Here is a 20762-nt window from a genome sequence, read left to right as displayed (position 1 = left end):
CATTCACAGATGGGGAAAGGGAGCCTCCCGGGCTGGGGGTCCTGCCACAGGCACCCCGGGAGAGTGGAGCAGGCGCCCCCTGCTGGCCGTGCGCTGGCTGAGCCGCCTGGGAAGGCTTGACCTGTTTCCCCACGCCAGGTGCTATCAGGGTATTAAGGAGGTAATGTAATTAAGAGCAGTGAGCTCTTCGTGGCCCTTAATGGGGGCTGTAGCGACACTACCCTCTCCAGTGTTAGCCTCTGGGCGAGACGCTACAGTGGTGCCCACACAGGCAGCGCAGGTTGGGGCGGGGCCCCTGGCCCAGAGCTGCCAGGCTATGCGTGCCCCCAACCACGTCAGATGGCCACAGGGACCCTCTGTGCCTCAGGTGCACGGGCCTGGGTCTGGGGTGGAGCCCGTCCTCCCCACCACTGGCCTCAGTTGGCCAGATCAGGACAGCAGAGCATGGGCAGGGCCAGGTGCTGGGCCTGTCTGTGGGGGGCGGCTGGGGCCAGGCCCCCGTCCTGCCGAAGGCCGCATGGTGTGTAGGAGAAAGGCTACTTTGGATCTGCTGCCCGTCCTGTACCCCACTGGCCATGTGTGCCGCCCCCAGAAGCCGCCCACTGTCTGCTGGTGCCCAGCAGTCGGGCCTCCCTCCGGTCGGCATGGCTGCCTTCCTGCCGCTTGCTCACCGCCGTGCTCATTCGTGCTGCTATTGTGTGCAGCTGATGTGATGTTATTAATAGAAAATCCCGAAGAATCTTCCCCAATAATAGCACTTAGAAGGCCAGAAAATGCGAAGGCCAATCATATTTCTGCAGCCTGCAATAAACAGAATTTTAAAAATACCATTGCTAATAACATCTTTCTAAAAATCAAACTCTTAGAAACATATCCAGGCTGGCACTGTGTCTTACTTAGCTAATCCTCTGCCTGTGGCGCTGGCACCCCGGGTTCTAGTCCCGGTTGCTCCTCTTCCAGTCCAGCTCTCTGCTGTGGCCCAGGAAGGCAGTGGAAGATGTCCCAGGTGCTTGGGCCCTGCACCCGCATGGGAGACCGGAGGAAGCACCTGGCTCCTGGCTTCAGATCGGCGCAGCGCCGGCCATGGCGGCCGTTAGGGGAGTGAACCAATGGAAGGAAGACCTTTCTCTCTCTCTCTCTCTCTCACTGTCTAACTCTGCTGTCAAAAAAAAAAAAAAAATCTAACAAAAATGTGCAGATTCTCACTAAAGACTACGGAGGTCGCTACAGAAGCGCGACCAGCCCTTCACGAAGCCTCAGCAAACAGGAGCAAGAAGCACTGTGCTGGTCTCTCTGGAGTCAGTGCTTCGCTGACAGCAAATCCAGACGAGGTCCTCGGAGGAAGCCCGACCATGGACCGTCGCGAGTGCCAGGGGGCCTGAGCGGTCCCATGTGACCAGGACCGAGTGCGGCCCACAGGGTTTATCTCAGGATTGCAAGATTGGTTTAACTTCCTTGAAAATCAGTTGGTGCAACACACAGTGTCGATGGCATTAAGGACAAAGCTTCATGGTCACTAATAAAACAAATAGACGCAGAGACCAAAACTCGTTTACAATAAAACTTGTGAGAAAATTGTAATCGAGGGGGCATTCCTTCGCCTGAGCGGGGCGTTTATGATAAACCCGAGGCTAACAGCAGCGTCAATAGCAAGAGAGTGCGTCGTTCCTCCTCCAGTTCAGGGACAACCCGGGGATGCTGGCCCTCTCGGCTTCTGTGGGGAGTGCAGGCGGGAAGGAGGAGGGAGAAGTCCAGCTGCTGTGTGAAGTCAGCAGTCATCCGGTGCAGAGAAGGTTCTGGGGAATGCACGCGCACACCACCCACTCGCGCCGCAGGGACCAGTTCACGAAGGTTGCCGGATACAAGCTCAGTACACAAAAATTAGCCGTAACGGTGTAGACCAGCAGAGAGCAATCTGAAAACGAACCTCAGGAAGCAGCTCCATCCACTATGGCACAAAAAGAATCGAATACCTGGGACTGCGTTAACAGAAGAAGTGCCAGAGCTGTGTACTGAAAATTACGAAGCATCGGTGAAGATGGAAGGGAAGGCAGAGACTGCGTGTTCGCGGATCGCGAGCCCCGGTGTTACTGCGGCGAGCCTCTGCAGACTGACCTGCAGTCGCTGCAGACCCTCCCCAGACCGCAGCCGGCTATGCCACGGCTGAAGAGCTGGTCTGAAAATTCATATGAAACGGGGCTGGCACTGGGGCATAGCAGGTTAAGCCGCTGCCTGAGGTGCTAGCATCCCATGTGGGTGCCAGTTCTTGTCCCGGCTGCTCCTCTTCTGATCCAGCTCCCTGCTGATGCGCCTGGGAAAGTGGTGCAGCATGGCCCCTGCTGAGGCCCCGCCCCCATGTGGGAGGACTGGGAGGAAGCTCCTGGCTCCTGGCTTTGGTCTGGCCCAGCCCCAGCCGTTGTAGCCATTTGGGGAGTGAAGCAGCGGATGGAAGACCCCCCTCTCTCTCTCCTTCTCTCTCTAGCTCTGCCTTTCAAATAAATAATAAATAAATCTTTTTTAAAATCACATGGAAATACAGGTTGCAGAATGGCTAAAACAATCTTGACGATGTTTCCAGATGTTGGGTCTTAGTGTGAAGTCAGGGTGGGGAGGACCCCCAGCACAGGAGTAGACACAGAGGTTGGCGGGACAGAACTAAGAACCCCAAGTGCCCGCCTTCATGGGTACTTCATTGCTTGACAGATTCAACAGAGGAGAGGCCGTCATTCTGGAAAAGGATGAAATTGGATATCCACGCGCAGCGAGACGTGTTTGTGCTCAAACAGCAGCGGGGGCGTCCGGCCCAAGGCCGTGCGAGGCCCAGGAGATCATTTGCTCCGGCCCCGCCAAGGGAACCACAGACGGGACTCAGAATCCAATGGATCTGCAGCAGGCTCACCGTGAAGTCAGTGATGTCATAGGCATTGGGTTGGCCCTCGGCAGAGAAGAGGGCCGCCACCCCGGCACACGAGCAGACCTTCACCTCAGAGTGGGAGCGGGAGAGCTCTTAGAGAAGACACAGGCCGGCGCCGCGGCTCACTAGGCTAATCTTCTGCCTTGCGGCGCCGGCACACCGGGTTCTAGTCCCGGTCGGGGTGCCGGATTCTGTCCCGGTTGCCCCTCTTCCAGGCCAGCTCTCTGCTGTGGCCAGGGAGGGCAGTGGAGGATGGCCCAAGTGCTTGGGCCCTGCACCCCATGGGAGACCAGGAGAAGTACCTGGCTCCTGCCTTCGGATCAGCACGGTGCGCCGGCCGCAGCGGCTATTGGAGGGTGAACCAATGGCAAAAAGGAAGACCTTTCTCTCTGTCTCTCTCTCTCACTCTCCACTCTGCCTGTCCAAAAAAGCAAACAAACAAACAAACAAACAAAAAAGAAGACACAGATCTCCGAAACCTTGCACTTGGCAGACTTCTCAGAAACAACACCAAAACACAGTCTGTAAAAGGAAAAAAAAAAATGGACTTTATATAAAAAAAAAAAAAAGAGAGAGAGATCCTTGTGCTTAAGACAAGCCGAAGTCAGGGAGAAAACGTTTGCAAATTGTCCCTCCAGCAAGGCCTGTTTCTGGAGTATCAGAGCCCTGGAAGCCCATCAGGAGACAGCCTGATGTTGAGGACTGGCAGGAGGTTTCAACACACGGTTCCCCAGAGACGATGCACAGGCGGCCAGCGAACACTCGAAACCACGCTTGCCGTGGTCGGTGATCAGGGAGGCACAGAGAACCACGGGGAGAGACCAGCTCTCCCTCGCCATGACGGGACGATCGCGGGTGCTGGCGGGCGAGCGTGGAGCTCCCGGAACTCTGGTACACAGCTGGCGGGGTGTAAAATGATAGCGGCCACCGTGGCGGAGAGCGTGGCCGTCTCTGGGTGACCCAGCAGTTCCACTCCCAGACACCTGCTCGAGAGAAGGAAGCAAACAGGATTCACGGTTTCCAAACCAGGGAGGGTCCAAGGGGTCAAGTCGTGCCCAGATAAGCAGAATGTGGCCTTCTAACGTCACAGCGATAGAGGATGAGAGGAACAAAATGCTGACAGGTGCCGACGAAGGGAGGCTTCTCAGACTCAGCGCCGTGAGAGGGAAGCCAGACACAAGCCCGCCAGGCAGAGGCCAGCAGGAAGCCGGCTGCCGGGGCAGGGTGGGACGAGGAGCCTCGCGAACACGCTGGGGGGCTCTCGGGAGGCGCTGCGCTGCGTCTAGAGTTAGCTGGCGGCGATGGCTGCACAGTGCCGTGAGCTTACCAGAGAATCAGCCATCACAGGTTCCAACTTGGACCTTAGAAATGGGTTTGGGTTTCCAAACCCCAAAGTAACCCTGCGTGTCTCCCCCTAAAGCACCTGGCTTCCCTCGGGAGAGATGCCGGATGCCAGCAGAGCAGTTGGCTTTGTCCGTGCACTGGTCCTTGGGTCCCTCCGGGAGGTGTGGGATCTGTGGGTCCCCCGACTTCCTGCGAGGGTCCCTCTCCACTTTGGTATTTCATGTCCTCATCCTGGGGCCCGGAGTTAACCTCCCGGTGTTGTGTTCGTGGTCTGTGTTCTTTACCCAGCACAACTGAAGCCTCTCTAAGTCGTTGTCCGTGTGTGTAATGGATGAGGTTGGTGGCAGGGAAGGCGAGCGAGACTGACGTCCCTAGCACACTGGCACCTTGTCACTGAGCTGCCGGGAAGTTTCGGGGCCCGTGTGACTGAGCCACCCAGGTGGGGCCGAGGGAGAGGGGCCCTGTCCAAGCTGTCCCAGGCCTCGGGGAAGGGGGTCGGCCTGTGCTGGAGCCGCGAGGGCCGCCTCCTGCCCTCGTCCTGGCAGAGAAGGCTGGAGGAATCGGTGCCTGGAACGCTCTAGCCTCCCCTTCCACGCTGCGCTTGGCTCGTGTGTCTTGCAATGATCGTGTCGGCTGAATTCCTCTCAAACCAGAGCTGGCTGTTCATTAAATGATGCTCAACACGTGTAACACTTCTCCTCCCCCCCCACCCCCGCCCCTTTAAAATTCCCTCGGTCACCCTCTCGTACTCAGAAACCCGACGGCCAGATCACGGGGGAAGAATTGCGACACGTCCTGAATTGCATGGTTGCGAAGTTGAGCGATTCGGAATTCAAGGAACTGATGCGGACACTCGACCCCAGGGCCACGGGGGTGGTCAGTGTGAGCCAGTTCACGGCCCTGCTGGAGGAGAAGCCCAAGGTGAGGTGGACAGCGGCCTCCCGCCCGCCCCCCGCGGTGGGGGCTCCCCGTGGAGCGAGTGGGGTCCAGGGAATGACCACGGTTACGCTGCGTGGACGGCCCCCTGCGGTGGGAGCCTCGCCCAGGCCGCTGCCTGACGTGCTGGGACCCGTCCTCCAGCCTTCGCCCGCAGTGTCCGGGAGGTCACTTTTCCCAGGGCTTCCGTCGAGGCTGCGTGCAGCGTCCCAGGCAGTCTCACCCGAGAGCCGTGTCCGAAACTCCGGGAGCCGTCAGCACGCACACTTCTTAGGGTCTGGGGGAAGTCAGGTTGCCTGCGGATGACGTGTGCCCTGGGCTCCCGCAGACCCTGGCTGGGTGTTTGCTGGACAAATCAGCTCTGAGCGTTGGGTCCGTGGAGCTGACGCACCCGTGCTTCTCACCGGTGACCTCGGGAGAGGCCATGCACCCGACGGGCGCGGCTCGGGGACGGCGGCGAGGAAGCTCAGCGAGCCGTGCTCTGATGGCGCGGCCCCTGTGCCCCGCGGTGGACGTGTCCTCGGAGGAGCTCCGCCCGGGGGTTTTGCAGCGCGGGCTCACAGAGACACGTCTGGTTAAGACGGCAACGTGTATTGGCACGCAGGGGTTGTATTTCAGCGACCTCCAGGGTGGACATTTGGTCCAGCGGTTGAGATACCGGTGGAGGGGCCTGCGTTTGCATGGTCATTATACTTGCTCATTTGCTCTAAGTGAGGACCAGCTCTACGCCGTGCCCATCGGCACAGTCACTCACGTGCTGAGGGTCTCGGAGCTGTCAGCCAGTCAGGGCAGAGCGAGAGTTTATTTATGATTTTTAAAAAATATTTATTTATTTTATTTGAAAGAAAGAGTTACAGAGTCAGAGAGAGAGGTCTTCCATCTGCTGGTTCACTCCCCAGATGGCAGCAACGGCCGGAGCTGTGCTGATCTGAAGCCAGGAGCCAGGAGCTTTTCCGGGTCTCCCACGCGGGTGCAGGGGCCCAAGGACTTGGGCCATCTTCTACTGCTTTCCCAGGCCACAGCAGAGAGCTTGACCGGAAGTGGAGCAGCCGGGACTCGAACCAGCACCCATATGGGATGCCAGCCGGCACTGCAGGCGGCGGCTTTACCTGCCACGCCACAGCGCCGGCCCCAGCTGGGACTTAAGTTCGACTCTGTCTGCCTCCAAGCTCTCCTGCTGCCTTTCCCGCGTGATTTCTGTTCGTTCTCTCTCTCCCCCTCAGACGAAGAAGGCGCCCCCCGCTGCGGACTCTAAGGTGCCTCCCCCGCTGGCGTGGGACTCAGTAAGTGGCACGCGTCTTGCGGACGGCTTCCCACGTGGCCGCGAGGGCCCGGCAGGTCCCGTGTGCAGCCTGGTAAATATGTCTGTTTCTTACGTCAGGTGGAAGAAACTGTTCATGATGCGCTTGCTAGGAATCTGCCAGCTTTTTATAAAATGCTGCAGTCCTACGACCTTGGAGACACAGGGCTCATTGGTCGAAATAATTTCAAGAAAATCATGCAAATATTCTGCCCATTTTTAACGAATGAACATATAATAAAGTAAGTTTTTTGGTAACAAAATTAATTCCTATCACATTTTTCCTCAAGTCTAGTTCATAATTCTAAGCCCTTTCCTGTATGTTTTTGCAATACTGATAGGCGTCTCGGTAACATTAGCTACTATTTATTGAGTCTTTCCTAAGCATTGCGCATTGTGGTCCTCACCACACCCGCGGCAGGTAGCTAGGACGCTACTCCCAGAGGTTCGTGGGGAAATGGAATTAAAGGTAAGAGTTTACTTGGGTGAAAAAATTTTTTATAATACAAATAAAATGTGCATTCAGGAAAAAAACATACTTTTCAAAAAATTTTTGCATCAAAATAAACCCATTCTTTTCATTTCGTTTTTCTGTAAACGTTTTGAAGTGCCCTTGTGTTACCAGTCTTTTTTTTTTTTTTTTTTTTTTTTTTTTTTTTTTTTTTTTTTGACAGGCAGAGTGGACAGTGAGAGAGAGAGACAGAGAGAAAGGTCTTCCTTTGCCGTTGGTTCACCCTCCAATGGCCGCCGCGGCCGGCGCGCTGCGGCCGGCGCACTGCGCTGATCCGATGGCAGGAGCCAGGAGCCAGGTGCTTTTCCTGGTCTCCCATGGGGTGCAGGGCCCAAGCACCTGGGCCATCCTCCACTGCACTCCCTGGCCACAGTTACCAGTCCTTTTTATGCATAAAGAAGCTGAGATTTGGAGAAGTTCCACGCCCAGTCTGCGTCACGGCTGGCGAGGGCTGGGCCTGAGCGCTGCCCCATCCTCTGGGACTCTTGTGGGTCCTGTCTGTCTGTCTGTGTCTCTCTCTGCCAGCAAACACCTTTTCTTTGTTTTTGTAACATTTTCTGTAGTGCCCAGAGGCCAGGATCTCACTAAGCTGTGGTCTGACGGCCGTCCTGAGGTCATCACGGTGGAGTCCTGCGGGTCGGGCGTCGTCCTCAGGACTGGGCTGTGGGTATCTCTCCACACGTGGTGGACCCTCAGCTACCCAGGGCATGGTGCGTGCTGGGCCTGAGCCATTGTGTTTTGTCCAGGCCGTGGGGAGTGTTTGCACGAAGACGTGTTTGCTAGTGTGGGGGAACCAGGTGACAATGCGTCGGGAGAGGCCCAGGGACCCCAGGTGGGAGAAGTGGGCCCAGGACCCACCTGCTGCCCCGCCTGGTCCCTGCGCCAGTGCCAGCCGCATCCCAGACGTCCTAGCTGAGAGGCTGCACAAACCCATGACTCTCAGGGCCGCCTGGCGTGGGGCACGAGGTGTGGACAGGAGGCAAAAGCGCCGATTGCGGGGAGTGTGACTCCTTCGAGCCCAGGGCCCACGTGTGTCCCGGCTGTGCTGGGGAAGAAGCTAACAGGAAGCTGGGGATGAGCTAGAATCCGGACGGGAGTGGCTGTGCGGCAGGTGGGCCCCTGGGCGGCCGAGAGCAGAGGCTGGTTGGAGGATGGGGAGCTTGGGAGATTGGGGAAGGTTTGGGACGACGTCCAGGGGCAAGAGAAGGGGACCTCTTGGGACCCCTGTTTGCCGACGGCTGAGACAGCAGGTGTCTCGCTCCCTGTATGGATTCCTGTTGTCTGATTTCTAGCTTCCTCTGGCTGATTCTTCAGTTAGTCTGCGTAAGAGGCCAGTGCTTGCTACCACACTCGCCGCCCGGCCGCACCTGACAGCTGAGCGCAGCCCAGTGACGCCAGCACCGGCTGCAGACGTCCTGGCCAGCTGCCCCACCTGCAGTGGCCCCGGCCCGGCCCACCCACTCTTGCTGTGTTAACATGTCGGCTAAAAGTAGCAGAAAGGACGGGAAATAGAGTGGACGTCCCAGGAAGTTAGAGGAAAGAAATTGGCAAGTGGGTTCCTCGGTGCTGGCCAGGGCTGGACAACTTGCTGATCTCAGTGGCTGCTGGGAGCTAGGGATGGCCCAGGCCCGGTGGAGGGGTTCCTGTGGCCACGCCCCCGTGTCTGTCCCCTGTGGAGGGGTTCCTGTGGCCACACCCCCATGTCTGTCCCCTGTGGAGGGGTTCCTGTGGCCACGCCCCCGTGTCTGTCCCCTGTGGAGGGATCTGCTGTGATGTGGCTCCCTTCTCCCTGTCACTCCCGTGGAATGTCTGTCGTGACCACCTGTGCAGGTTCAGGACCTGCGAGTGCTGCGCTGGGGGTGAGGAGAGAGTAGGCGGGGAGGACTCTAAGTGTCCGACTCCAGGGACCAGGGGCTTGGTTGCCACATTAGGCAGAGTGAAACCAGACATTCCATTCACCTGTGTGACCCTGGGGGAGGCTGGCGGTGTGGCGCTGCCCAGGGTGGGGTCCCCACCGCCCTCCCACGCTGCACGGCCCCTCCCCCATCCCCGATGCCTTGCTGCTGGCTGCCATCATGGTTTGCTGATGTTGGTCATTCAGGCCGCCCACCAAGGTGCTATGGGCGGAGGCTCTGCCCTGTCAGCTCTGAACCCCAGCGCCCGGGGGCAGGACAGGGCCCGGACGCACTCAGGGCTGGGTGAGCGAGTGGAATATGGAGGCTCAGTCGCGTAGGCCACCCCCCACCTCCGAGGTGTAGCCACGCGTGGGCTATGCTGCACACCTGACTGTGCTGGTCCACCAGCAGGCCAAGGCGGAGCAGCTGCCCAGAGTGGGCGGTGCAGCCCGGGCTGCCGCAGTCCAGACTCCGGTGCGGCCCTGAGCCAGCCGAGAGCCTGGGCAGGTGGCTTCCTCCCCTGAGCTGCAGGACTGTGAAACCTCCCGGGTGAGTGTGGGAGATCTTGGTGGATGCATGCTGCCCCATGGCCGCACTCCACCGCCGTGGGCCGGAACGGCTTTGGTTCCCTCCTGCCTCTGAGTGTTTAGGCCGCCCCTTGCCCCCGTGGAACAAAGCTCCGGGCTGTGGGCACCTTTGTCCCGGTCCACCGGGGTGACCACAGCCGCGGCGCTGGCGGGGCCGAGCGTGGCTTCGGTGTGCATCCTTGCAGGATAGGCGCCGCTCTCACTACAGCGCTGTTACGGACGCACGTGCGTGTCCCAGCGCCGTACTCAGCGGTTTCTGGGTGGTCTCGTGCTTGGCGCTGTCGAGGTCCTCGGCAGGTGCTTTCGTCATTGGCCTTTGGCAGATGGGGACCTGCAGCACGGGCAGGGTGGGTGACGTTGGCTGCACTCAGCATCCCAGCGCCTCCGACCCTGGCTCTGGCTTCTGCCCGTGACCTGACGACCTCCAGGAGCCACCCGTCCCTCAGGGTCCCCCGGGGTGGCAGCAGGGAGCAGGGTGCCGGCGGTGTCTCCACGCGGGCTCAGGAGAAGCGTCGGGATATGCGGTGGTGATCTGTGGGGTGATGGTGGGGGTACGGTGATTACGGCAGGTGTGACCAGGGCTGGTCAGGCCCAGGGAGTGCAGTGAAGAAGCCGAGCGGGTCTCTGGAACTCACTGGCTCCTTGCAGACGTTCCGAGATACAGGCTGTGCAGCACACGTGCCATTAGCTGTCAGGGCCCAGACAAGCACCACCGCACACGCGGGGAAACTCAGAGAGGAGCTGGCGACGCCCAGTGTTACAGGGACGCTGCTCGTCCTCAGAGCCCACTTGAGAGTGGCCGCCTGCAGTCACGCCCTTCTCAGGCCCCACCAGGGAGGACTGGCCCACGGCCTGGTCCCTCTGCTCTGTGGCCTAGTCACACTGTTCTCCTACCCCACCAGGGAGGACTGGCCCACGGCCTGGTCCATCTGCTCCATGGCCTAGTCACACTGTTCTCCTACCCCACCAGGGAGGACTGGCCCACGGCCCAGTCCCTCTGCTCCATGGCCCAGTCACACCGTTCTCCCACCCCACCAGGGAGGACTGGCCCACGGCCCAGTCCCTCTGCTCCGTGGCCCAGTCACACTGTTCTCCCACCCCACCAGGGAGGACTGGCCCACGGCCTGGTCCCTCTGCTCTGTGGCCCAGTCACACTGTTCTCCCACCCCACCAGGGAGGACTGGCCCACGGCCCGGTCCCTCTGCTCCGTTCCGTGGCCTTGTGGATTTTGATGATTGTGGGAGCTTTGTTTGAGTCCTCAGGCCTTGCCAAGTTTGCAACAAGGCGCAGGCCCTCTGTGTTGAGCCGGTGTTCACACAGCACGCAGAAACGCACGCTGCCGTGTGCTGCAGTCTGCATGTGGGAGAATCCCAGCAGAGCGTTTACACGCGTGCCAGACCCTCTCAGGAAGCCGTCCCTCCCTGGCTCACGCTGCATCTGTTGTGGGGTGCACTGTTCGCAGTACGCCGCACACGTTTCAGTGGTGCGGTTTGATGAACGCTGTCACGTGGCCACACCCACAAAACCGCCACAAGACACCAATCGAGACAGAGAACATTTCTTCTCTCCCGGAAGCTCCCTTTGCAACCCGGCACCCCTCCCCCACCCACCCCTGCTCTCCCTCACCCCTCCCCCACCCACCCCTGCTCTCCATCCCCCCTCCCCTACCCACCCCTGCTCTCTATCACCCCTCCCCCACCCACCCCTGCTCTCCATCACCCCTCCCCTACCCACCCCTGCTCTCCATCACCCCTCCCCTACCCACCCCTGCTCTCCATCACCCCTCCCCCACCCACCCCTGCTCTCCATCACCCCTCCCCTACCCACCCCTGCTCTCCATCACCCCTCCCCCACCCACCCCTGCTCTCCATCACCCCTCCCCTACCCACCCCTGCTCTCCATCACCCCTCCCCTACCCACCCCTGCTCTCCGTCTCCATCAATCGCTGCTCTTTCCAGGGCTGTGTACAAGGCTTTCCTTTGTGTCTGGCTTCGTTGGCGAAGCGTGATGACGTGTGACGAGGCATGATGGAGCGTGATGACTCTGAGATGCGTCCGTGTCCTGTGGACGGGCGCTCCACCCCTGTTCTCTGCCGAGTGGAGTTCCGTCGTGCGACTTCCGCACCGTCTGGACTCGCTCGTCTGTCGGTGGACGTGTGGCACGGGCTCTGTTTCTGACCTTTGGCCACCACAAAGGAAGCCGTCTGAAGCGTGTGCGTCCAGTGCGGGCATCCGTTCTCACACGCGCTCTCCCCTGTCTGCTGAACGCCTGGACCGCGTGCCAGGCTCCCGGAAGCGGCCCCCCCGCTCCCTCCGCACCGGCGGCGGCCCAGGGCGGGCCTGACTCACTGCGCGGTAGGTCCACCTCTGAGTGCTCGCCGCTCTAACGGCGCATCCGCTTGCTCTCAAAACGCAGGCTCTGCAGCGGGTTCCGGGACTCTGCCTCCGGAAGGATCCTCCACAAGAAGCTGCTGGCGTGCATCGGCGTCGGCAGCCCCCCCGGCGCCTCTCCAGCGCCTCCCCCAAAGGAGCAGCCCTCAGGTGGGGGGCGCCCCCCCAGGGAGGAGCAGCAGCCAGCGGCCCTCCCCGAGAGGTAACCGGGACCGTGTGGGGCCGTGCTGGGGCGGGCGGGCGTGTGTGGCCCGCGGTTACGACACTGCTTAGGGCGCCAGGTTCAAGCCCAGCTCTGGCTCCCGACTCCGGCTTCCAGGGAGGCAGCGGTAGTGGCTCCAGCCCTGGGGCTCCTGCCACCCACGGGAGACCAGGCTGGAATTCCTGACCCCGGCTTTGACCACAGCCAGGGGAGTTGCAGGCACCTCGGGGGGAACCAGCTGGTTGGAGCACTTTGTCCGTCTGTCCATCTGTCCGTCCGTCTATTCCTGTCTCTGTCTCTCTTTGCTTCTTAAATAAGCACATAAATAGCTTAGGAAACACCATCACGGTGCCCCGCGTGGGATGGGCATTTAGTAAATATTTGCTGGCTAAATGAGTACTTGAATATTTTACGATGTACAGCGGGAACGCGGCACACTGCACTACAGTGGTCGGAGCAGGGGATGTCTGAGCAGAGGCCTCGGCAGTGACTGAATTCACAGCCAAGAGCCCAGGGGTCCGGGGCCTGGGCACCGGCCTGGGCCAGGACGCTCGGCTCCCAGAGAACTCGGCTGCCGCCGCTGACACCCCCCACGCCTCCTCTTTATGGCAGCCGGACCCTGAACGTTGCTTAACGTTTACTGCGAACGCACCCGTTCGGCCGGAGGGGTGAGGTGAATGATTGCTAAATTGAATTGTAACAATGAAGCTTGGTTAGTAAATGTATAAAAAATCAGACTGGCGTACATTCTAGTTCTTCATTTTCAAAAATGCAGGTCTACTTTAATGAAAAGATATTATTTTAACTTCCTTGTTCATAGCTTGTAATAAATCCACAAGGCAAGGCAAAATGTGGAACTATTAGGCAGTCTTCACTCTGTCATATCCCTTTTAAAAAGTTCTCAAGAATAGAGCCGTGGATTATTTTAATGATATGCTAATGCAATTTGAATAGCTGGGTTTTTCAGTCAGCGCTGCTGTATAAATGGGCAGAAAGATGGTATTTTAAGACATGTTAAATGTTCTGTGATAAGATTCGTCTCCTTCTAAAATGGGTAAAAAGTAACGGCAATTAAGGATCTCCTGGAAGGTGGATGTCGCGGGCGCGCCGTGACGGCGGGAGCGCGGAGGAGCAGTCGGCTCCCGGAGCTCCCTGAGCGGTCTTCCCGGAGGTTAGGGCTGCAGAGACCTGCAGAGTGCGAGGCCGTGAGGACATGATGGTCCCACACCCACACGCACATGCATGCGTGTTCACACACACGTGTTCACACACGCACATACACACATGTGTTCACACGCACATGTGCCCACACACGCACATACACACGAACACTCGTTCACACACGTGCACATGTGTCCACACACGTGTTAACACACATACACACGCATATATGTTCACACGCGCACACGTGTTCATGCACACGCACACCCTCCCTCCCTCCCTCTCTCTGTCCCCGAGCTCATCACAGGAAGCGTGTATTTGTGAATCAGTTGATTGCACCAGTCAGCCTGGAGTGTGCCCCCCGCCGTCACCTCCACGCGTGTCAGGTGTCTTCCTTGGTGGGGTTAACACAAGACGGCCTGTTTCTTAGGTCGAAGGCCCCCTGTGGGCTGTGGCATCACTTCCCAGTCCAGAAAGTACCCCCTTCATGCACGTGTGCAACCACGGCCGGGCCGGCCGACTCGGTGCTGGTGGGGCTCTCACACAGGAGAACGGTGCCCCCCCCCCGGCCTCCCCAGCCCCAGGAACGGCTCCTGCATGCGCTCGGGCTGCCACCTGCAGCCCGCCAGCGAGGGCGGGGAGCCAGCCACCCCACCTTCCCAGCCCTCCTGCCGCGGGGCGGGGCGGGGCGGGGCGGCGGGGGGCCTCCTTGCACGTCTGGAACACACCAGGTGATGCCGCGGCTGACCCCGCTTGTGGCTGTGATTGCAGAAGCAAGCCCGCGGAGGATAAGGGCGCCCCGGCCAAGTGCATGACCAAAGAGGAGGTCATCGCGAGGCTCAAGACCTGCATACGGCAGCAGGACCCGGCGTTCCGGAAGCGCTTCCTCGCTGTGAGCAAGGAGCCGCACGGGAAGATAGGCGTGCGCGCCTTCAGGAAGGTAGGCCCGCTCCGCCCTCTGTCCTGCTGCCTCCCGTGCAGGCTGGGCCATCCCGGGGCGAAGCCCACCGCCCCCGGCCGCCTCTGGGGGCTTCTCCAGGCAACGCCTCCCCTGCGGCTCTGGCCAGCTCTCCAGGTGCAGGCTCTGAAGACACAGCGTTCGCCAAGGCGCCGCCTGGCTGCCTGCTGACTTCCTGGTGCCGGGCACCGCGGGGCCAGGGGCGGGCGGGAGCTCCTGCGGCCCTGTTTGTTCCTCCGGAAGTGAAAGAAGCCGGCACTGAAGCAGGGGCGCCTGTGCTGCCGGCGGCTGGCGAGCGGCTGCCAGGGAAGGCTGAGCACAGAGTCGCGGGGCCTGTTCCAAACGAAGGTGCCCGTGACGGTCCCTCTGACGAGTCGTCTTCTGGCTGTAGCAATGTGCACGTGGGTGAACTTGGGAGGCGGCTGTGGCGGGTTTCCAAGGAGCCAGTGGCTGCGTGAGTGACCGCAGTCGGTCCCGTGCCTGCCCAGTGCCAGGCGCTGTAGCAGGTTCCCTAAGCTCTGTGTCTGAGCCCCCAGGAGCAGCACTCCCTGCTGAGCCACACGAGGGTGGGCTGGGAGGAGGAGTGGGGCTTGAGGCACAGAGATGGGGCCGGGCAGCCACCGACGCAGCCCCGCCCCTCTCTGCGCCCCAGGCTGAGAAACAAGAGGAGGAGAGGCCCGGGGAAAAGCACCCGTGACGCCAGGAGACGGGGTCGGGAGCTACTCGGGGGCACGGGGGAGGGGAAGGAGCGGGCGGGCTTCCCGGGGTCTGATTCGGGGCCCAGGTGGACACTCGCTGGTCACTGAGGGCTCTGACGGGAGGAACGTCGGGGTGAACAGGCGCCAGTCGTCTTCCGCCAGCCTCCCCCCCCCCCACCCCGCCTGCTGGCCGTTGGGCCCTGGACTTTATTTCAGGCCTTGCCCCTAACACGTGACAGTCCTGGGTGTTCTGGATTCCTGGAGTGGACCGAGGCGCGGGAAACGCCAGCCCGCGGTCTGCCTCTGTCAGACGGGGAAGGAGAAGGGAGTGGGAGGTGGCCACGCGGGGACGCCCGCCCCCGGCTGCTCGTGGCTTACCAGCCACAGGTGCTCGCGGGCGTGTGCAGCCCGCCCTCCCCGCCGGCGCCGCCTCTGCCCGACTCCTCTCCACCGCACCTGCCGCTGTCCGCCGGCCGTGGAGCCCGTGGGGCCTCCTGCCTGTTCCTTTATTCCGCTCGACTGTCTCATGCTGTCACCACACAGGACCTTCTGATCTGTTTTACGCAGTACTGCACATGGTGGGCAGGATGTCGTCGGGCCGCCTCCCGGGTGTGCACGCGCGGGAACCTGGCACCTGACCCCAGGCGCCTCCGTACGGTGGGGCGTCCAGGTGGCATCTTCATGCCCTGCCGAGTGCCCATCGCTGCCTGGGTACCTCCTCCTTTCTTTCATTTTTGAAAGATTTCTTTCTTTATTTGAAAGGCGACATTACAGAGACAAAGGGAGAGACAGAACGAGATCTCTCATCCACTGATTCACTCCCCAGAGGGCCACGATGACTGGAGCCCAGCCAGCCCAAAGCCAGGGCCTAGAACTCCATCTGAGTCTCCCGTGTGACTGGCAGGGGCCCAGGTACTTGGCCGTCTTCCACTGCTGTCCAGGCGCATTGGCAGGGAGCTGGATTGGAAGTGGAGCGGCTGGGACTTGGAGCAGTGGGTATATAGGATGCTGGCGCTCAGGCTGGGGCTTTAACCCACTGTGCCGCAGTGCTGCCCCTAGAACAGGTGCTCATGCTGATGACCCAGGTGGTGGACCCACTCCGCTACAGTGCTGACCCCGAAAATACAACTTCTGATTCAGTCTACTGGGGCCTTTTTATCTAGTAAAGTAGGTCTTTGCTTGGTTTTCTTCCTCTTTGTATTTCTGGCTATCTTACTGCAGTTTATGTGTTTCTATATAAACTTTATAAAGAATCTATGTAGTTACCCCCTAAATACACCCTTGCATTCAGCTCCCGGGTTAAAAACATGTCTGCTTTTGAAACAGAGACAAGCGGCCATGGTCGGGTGGGGAGGTAGTGTTGGTGGAGAGCCCTGGCCTCCTGCGAGGGTGCGGCCGCCCAGTGGCCCCCCAGTGGCAGCTTCATCTGCTGCTCTGGTGTCCCCTTGGGGTCCACAGTCACCCTCTGAGCCGCAGACGCGAGTTCGCGGGTTTGAGAATGGCCTCCGTGCAGGAGGAGCTGTGCGTCTGCTCTTGGCTCCAGCGTTCACGGCGTCTTAGGGGCGGCCGGGCATTCAGCCTTGTGATTCAGGCACCAAGAGGGCATCTGCAGTGCACACTGGAATATTCTGGGCCAGCTCCCACCAGTGAGGGCACCCACAGTTCACACTGGAGCCTTCTGGGCCAGCTCCTACCATGAGGGCGCCCACAGTGCACACAGGAGTGTTCTGGGCCAGCTCCCACCAGTGAGGGCACCTGCAGTGCACACTGCAGCCTTCTGGGCCAGCTTCCACCAGTGAGGGCACCCGCAGTGCACACTGGAATATTCTGGGCCAGCTCCCACCAGAGAGGGCACCTGCAGTGCACACGGGAGTGCTCTGGGCCAGCTCCCACCAGTGAGGGCACCCGCAGTGCACACGGGAGTGCTCTGGGCCAGCTCCCACCAGTGAGGGCGCCTGCAGTGCACACGGGAATATTCTGGGCCAGCTCCCACCAGTGCAGACCTCGAGTGGCAGCAGTGAGGGTCCAGGGACTGAGTCCTCCCGACCACTTGTAGATTTCCCACATGTGCGCAAGGGGCTGGGTTCTGGACGTTTGCCTCTGCAGTCAGACACGCCATGCCTGGGATCCCCTTGCCACCTGTCAGAGGGTCTCACCTCCTGTTAGATTGAGGTCATCGCACTTTGCAGTTTGAAGGAGGTAGTCAGGGCCAGCGTCTGGTCGTTCTGAGCTGTCTAAACATAACATGAATCTTTTTGGCTTCCACGGGGACAGTGTGTTTTTAAAAATAAAGCAGACTGACAAATCATCACCATCACCATCATTATCACCATCACCATCATCACCACCACCACCACCATCACCATCACCATCACCATCACCATCATCACCACCACCACCACCATCACCATCATCACCATCACCACCACCATCACCATCATCACCACCATCATCACCACCACCATCACCATCATCACCACCACCATCACCATCATCACCATCATCACCACCACCATCATCACCACCACCACCATCATCACCATCACCATCATCACCACCACCACCACTATCACCACCATCACCACCACCATCACCACCACCATCACCACCACCATCACCATCACCACCATCACCATCACCACTATCACCATCACCATCACTACCATTGTGCCTGTGGCAAAAAATACCAGGAGCTGCTTTTCTGCTTTGTGATTGCCGCTAGCCAATCACAGCCCGGCTTGAAGGTCCGGAGTCCGGCATGAAGCTTTGGGGAGGATTGGATTTGGAAGTGGGGTGCAGTCCTGTGGCCATGGGCGGGGCAGAATGAGGCTGAGGACCACTTTCTGGATTTGGGCAGTCTTCAGTGTGGTGTGTAGGTCCCTGGTGTTGCTGCCAGTGCACAATCCCGCAGGGTTGGAGCTGGGAAGGGCCGCAGAGCCGATGCCCCATCCCTGCTGTCTCCAGCCAGTGAGCAGAGTGCACCTCCCTGACCGCCAGGAGGGGCTTCCTCAGCAGGGTGTATGTGGGGCTTAGCCTGAGCGGATCCTCCAGGGCTGTACGTGTCCCAGCCCGGTCTGTGTCCCGAGCCAGGGCCACCAGAGTTTTATGTGGCCCAGCTTTGTGTCCCGAGCCAGGGGCCACCAGGGCTGTATGTGTCCAGGCCATGTCTGTCCTGAGCACGGGCCACCAGGGCTGTATGTGTCCAGGCCATGTCTGTCCTGAGCAGGGGCCACCAGGGCTATATGTGTTCAGAACATGTCTGTGTCCCGAGCCAGGGGCCACCAGGGCTGTATGTGTCCAGGCCATGTCTGTCCTGAGCAGGGGCCACCAGGGCTGTATGTGTCCCAGCTGTGTCTGTGTCCTGAGCTGTCCCTTCACTTTGGTCTCCAGAGTGAACCCATGTGGGACAGGTCTAAATTTCACCTGCAGCCTGGGCCATGCCCAGTCTACCTGTGGTCTGAATCCAACACCCAGCAAAGCCCGTGTGACATCAGCCACCCCACACTCGTCCCACAGACCCACGCATGCTTGCTTTGTCTTAGGCCACCGCGGTTTGGTGGTCTGTCATGCAGCAGCTGCCATGGCCCCAACCAAGCAGCACATGATGGTCTCCAGTATGTCCTCTGCAGAGAGTGCCGGGGCTGGGCCACTGGCGTGGGAGCCACGCATCGTCCAGGGTGGACCCTGTGCGCCAGGAGCTCCGCTGCCCGCTCACTGTACGGCCAGGCTCACGGGCCCGCCAGGTGCTGGCAGTGGCTCCTGTGCCGGGTGGTTGGAGCGGTGCACACCCTGGCAGGTGCTCGTGTGTCTGGGCCTTGCGTTCCTGTCTGTAGGTGATGAGGGTGAAGCCGAGGCTCTGTTCCCTCCTGGTCATCTCTGGATGTCCAAGCAATGTGTGCTTGTTCCCACCAGCTCTGTCTTCCTGGTCACGCCTTTGTGGGGACGCTGGTGCAAGGTTTAGGTAAGGTGATGTATAGAAGTAGCCCGTGTGGCTCCTGGTGAGACAGGACAGACGCAGGACTCGCCAAACCACACTCCCTCCCACCTGGACATGCACCCCTCCCCTACCCAGGCCACTAGCCAATCAGGAGCCAGGGACAGTCACGCCGGGACCACAGAAGGTCCCCTGCTGCCCCTTCAGGCAGTGCCCAGCCCAAGCACACACGCAGAACGGCTCAACACAGCAGGTTCACGACCTTCCTGGGTGGCAGCACTGCCGTTTCCACCTCGTGTGCCAAAGGAGCTGCACCGAGCAGAACCCCCAGCTGGGTGTGAATGAAGCGCTCCGTGCTGAGGAGGCACCACCCCCCGCCACGACCCCATAAAACCCCGGCCGACCCCTCACTGGGCCGCTGGAAGCAACTTCTCCCGCTGTGCTGCCCGCCTCGTGCGTGGGCGTAGCCGCCAGCAAACCTGGCCCGGGCTGCAGGTCGGCCTCCTGTGGGTTCTTACTGCAGGGAGTCGGAGAGCCTCGAGTCGCTGTCGCCGTGGATCCTTCCTCTTCCTCAGTGACCCCGTGACGCTGCCGCCCGCGCCCTTGGCCTGAGCTCTTTGACTAACGGTGGGGTTTGCACTTGGGCTGCTCCCCATGACTGAGCGCCCCAAGGCCCCCAGCGTCTTCCTTCTGGGGGTGCTTGGAGATGTCCATTTCATCTTCCTGGCAAAAAGGAACCCACTTCTTTATCTGCACCGACAGTGTGCGGTGGGCGGGGAAGGTGACCACGTCGTGGCCGCCTCTCTCCTCTGAGTGGACTGGGCGGGCTCTGGCTGCCTAGGGCCGCGGGGACAGCCGTGTGCGTCTGAACGTCCTGGGAGGCGTTTGCCGGGAGAGCTTGTGTTTGGGGAGTTCCCTGGGCTTCCTCAGCGGTGCCTGTCGTCCCTGTGTGGTCAGGTGACCCGGCGCCTGGGCTTCGCAGCTCTGGGGCCGGCGTGGACGGGAGAGGAGCTGGGAGATCGGGGGTCAGAGAGCAGAATCGTCGAGAAGGCACAGTGTCGTGTGTGCTGCTGCATTGTGCCTGGACGAGCGTGTGAAGACGTAGCCATGGAGTCATGCGTGAAAGCCGCAGCCCGGCCCCTTCTCGAGTTTCATCAGCGAAGACATTCCAGGCGAGGGCGACGACAGCAGGGTCCCCGAGTGGGAGGGGCCCTCAGACCTCTAGGCCTGAGCCTCCCTGGGCTCCCCCGACTGACGTGGTCACTGCGTGCGGTGTCGAGGGGGAGCCGTAGATTCTGTGAGTGAAACCGCGCGAGGAGCCCGCCCAGCCCCTCCCTGCCAGTCCCTCTGCGGCCTCTCCTGGTGTCCGGGCCCCTCCCTAGCCAGGGCCAGCGGAGCCCCCGCGGTCTTGTCTGCCAGGCGTGGACGCTCTGTCCGCATCAAGACAATCCAGCGCAGCAGCAGGCACCTGTCTGCCGCCTCCCGCCCCCCTTGGACAGCCCGTGCCGCCTCTCGTGAGTCCCTCCCATGCGCCCTGAGGTCTGGAGGCGACAGCAGTGCCACCTGTCTCTGCACGCAGCAGCAGTCGTGGGTGCGGGACCGCAGTGACCGAAGCAAACAGCAGGAGCAGGGACGCTGTGCAGGGCGGGGAGGCACTCCCCCGCTGGTGGCCCCGTAGGCACGTGACGGAGACGTCTGCAGCCAGCGTGGCTGGGCAAGCTTCTGCGGCCCTGTCCCCCATGCGACGTCAGATACGTAAACAGCGAACGGCTGAGCAAGTCAGACTGAAACAAACACCCCGAGACGCTCGGCGGACGTCCGCGGGGCGGGGTTGGTCCCCCGGTTACGGCTTTGCACCCGCGTGAGGTGGCGTTGGCAGCACTCGGGGCTGAAACACGGGCAGCAGTGCCCTGGTCCTTCTGGCCTGAGGGA

At 60.5% G+C, this 20762-nt stretch overlaps 1 protein-coding gene across 7 annotated transcripts in view; it reads left to right on the top strand.

The window, feature by feature from the left end:
• The window catches only part of EFCAB6 (EF-hand calcium binding domain 6), a 232372-nt gene that overhangs the window by 125921 nt on the left and 85689 nt on the right, over window positions 1-20762 (top strand). For all 7 annotated transcript variants that reach the window (XM_070053016.1, XM_070053015.1, XM_070053014.1 and 4 more), the window contains 5 exons: window positions 5012-5179; window positions 6418-6477; window positions 6576-6736; window positions 11903-12079; window positions 14012-14180. In XM_070053016.1, coding sequence (XP_069909117.1) covers window positions 5012-5179; window positions 6418-6477; window positions 6576-6736; window positions 11903-12079; window positions 14012-14180 — 735 coding nt within the window. The remainder of the gene's footprint in view (window positions 1-5011; window positions 5180-6417; window positions 6478-6575; window positions 6737-11902; window positions 12080-14011; window positions 14181-20762) is intronic.

This window comes from Oryctolagus cuniculus, chromosome 11 (assembly GCF_964237555.1).
Source record: "Oryctolagus cuniculus chromosome 11, mOryCun1.1, whole genome shotgun sequence".
NCBI lineage: Eukaryota > Metazoa > Chordata > Mammalia > Lagomorpha > Leporidae > Oryctolagus > Oryctolagus cuniculus.
This window is presented reverse-complemented; position numbering and strand designations above follow the sequence as displayed.